The sequence below is a fragment of the Palaemon carinicauda genome, chromosome 11 (genome assembly GCF_036898095.1).
Source record: "Palaemon carinicauda isolate YSFRI2023 chromosome 11, ASM3689809v2, whole genome shotgun sequence".
In the NCBI taxonomy this organism is placed as follows: Eukaryota; Metazoa; Arthropoda; class Malacostraca; order Decapoda; family Palaemonidae; genus Palaemon; species Palaemon carinicauda.
The window spans coordinates 14,020,540-14,023,039 of record NC_090735.1 but is presented as its reverse complement, the minus strand read 5'-3'; the positions used below and the strand labels follow the sequence as shown (position 1 = coordinate 14,023,039).

The 2,500-nt window shown below is 36.5% G+C and overlaps 1 protein-coding gene across 1 annotated transcript in view; it reads left to right on the top strand.

Moving 5' to 3' along the window:
• Window positions 1-1,063, top strand: part of LOC137649620 (deoxyribonuclease-1-like) — a 24,874-nt gene extending 23,811 nt beyond the window's left edge. The window contains exon 9 of the mRNA XM_068382597.1: window positions 368-1,063. Coding sequence (XP_068238698.1) covers window positions 368-529 — 162 coding nt within the window. The 3' untranslated portion in view covers window positions 530-1,063. The remainder of the gene's footprint in view (window positions 1-367) is intronic.
• Window positions 1,064-2,500: the final 1,437 nt, after the last annotated feature.

Below are 2,500 nucleotides of genomic sequence, written 5' to 3'. Positions count from 1 at the left end.
AACTCAAAGAAAATAAGCAAGATGATGTTAATCATTACATAGGAAGCTAAGATCCTGATAATTGCTAGAATAGGAGCCCCCCACCAAAAAGGATATCAAACACAGCCAATAAACAAGAGTTAATGAAAAATTATAGGAATGAATTAAAACTGAACAACACAGAAAAATAAAACATTTAATTTCAATAATTAAACATTCTCTTCCTTTCGTTGCTAAACACGAGGCAAAAATTCCTATGCAATTTGGAGATATCCTAATTCACCTTATTAAGTGGTATGACTGTCAAAGTCTTGTCATTATAAACGGCATTAGCCGGCCGGCCTCCTTAACGCCAATCACCAATTCTTTTTTTTTCTTTCTCTGTCAGGGATTAGCAATTCTCCTTTACAAGTATAACAACGGAGGATTGATTGACTCATCACTGCACGGAAACGACTACCAGCCGGGCAATCACACGATCACCGTCCACTGCAGTAGTGAACAGAGTCTGTGCACAACCACTTGGACAGTTCTGACACCCTTCAACTGATCTTACATCACTGGAATGGCACCACTTGCTTCAACATGTCTTCCGTCAAGTATTCATTTCAGAGGAATTTTTTTCATCATTATTCAATTCGGCCAAAATTCCTCCAGTTTCTGAATTCATGTCTGATCTCCACGCGACTTCTCTCTGCCAACTCTTGCCCTCTTTATCTAGTGTTCTCGTAAATATTCTGCAATTTATTTGTAATTTTTCACCAACCAATACATTTCATCACGAACAGCTGATTATTGCTTTAGCCGAGCTAACACTGATTAGGCAAGTTGCTGCATGGCCATAAATAATGTGCAATTGGCATTACTACCCTTGATCACTTTTATTATCTAATATGTATTTGAAAATTTGTTTTTAATGTATCTTTACCAAGTCTTGGTCATTCTATTCTTGCACTAGATATTCCGACTTGTATCTTATGAAAATGCATTATGCGGGAAGTTTTCGACTTTTTAATCTACTATCAACTGTTAATTATGTTTTATGCAAAATTTTAAAGTCATGTTTATCAAAATTATGATACTGAGATCATAAAGGATTGCCATAATAAACAATGCAAATTTTGTCTCATGTTTTTGTTTCCTGTTTACCATCTAGAAAGACTGAGTTTACTTACTATTGGAACATAGGTTGTGGTAGCCTATTGGAAACGTCCCTACCTGGAAATCTGTTCGATTGGAGTTCCAGACCCGCTCTCCCATCTTTGTGAGCTGTGGATGGGGTTTTGTGGGAGCCCATAGGTCTATCTGTTGAGTCATCAGCAGCCATTGCCTGGCCTTTCCTGGTCCTAGCTTGATGGAAATTGGCTTGGACGCTGATCATATGTATATATATTCAGTCTATAGGGCACTGTCACTGTCCCTTGCCTCTGCCATTCATGAGCGACCTTTCAGCCTTTAGTAGCAAGTTACTAAAATTTTGTATACCCAAGAGAGCAACGGAATTCCCAGACGTCAATTGGAATTAAATATTGAAGATACCAAGATTCTAGTGTGATATACAGTATATGGCTGAAGTTGATTGTGTTGTGTTTGAAGTCTCAGATATAAAGAGGGACTTGAGGGGGAAATACTTCATAAAAAGAGGAGTTTAAGAGTAAAAATATAAACAAACACTCGATGACTCACCTTTATCTATCTCATGCTTAATTAGTACGCTTGACATAACTTGCAATTCCTCTATGGAACACTTCTTTACCTTATCCTCAATCGATTTGTCAGGCAGTTTTCTTTGATTACCTTTGAATACCACTCTGCAGATGCCAGTTCTAAAATGATTCTTTTGGTGATGTATCTCAAGTGAAATTAATATGCTAACGACTATTGCATTATGAAAAAAAATTCAATAACTGTCGATTTTTTGTCAGTTTCATACCTTTTAGAAAGTTTTGAAGTGTCCTAACCAAACAGATTAGAAACCATTGAGAGAATAACTCATGAAAATTTTTCAAAATAATATCCATACTTACCCAAAACTAAATATAGGATATTCGAATGTCACTTGAACCACATCAAGCCAATCACACATTTGGTAACTTAATCTGCCAATCAAATAATTTTACAATATGGCAACTACAGAGACCTGTTATTTTCTGTAATCCTGAATATCCATGGCGTGCTTTTCTAATCTCCAATATATCTCACTATCTGCTAGTTTCATACATACCTCCTTTCTGTGTAACATTACTGTAATCTTTTTACTGTGTATCACCCATACACTGTAACATAGGCTTTCATACCTTTCTTCCTTTGCCACTTTCAAAATTCCTTTTCATACTTGTAACACCCACATGTGAAACAAGTGCTTTAAGGCAATGGTAACTGTCAAGTTCATATTTTAACTAGTAAAATCATGTATATAATACTCCCTCGACATTACTCGCTTCGTACATATACACAGAGGGCTCATCAGCAGCTCTTTGAACTTCCAACATTCTACTGGCTGACTGTATTGCACGCACTC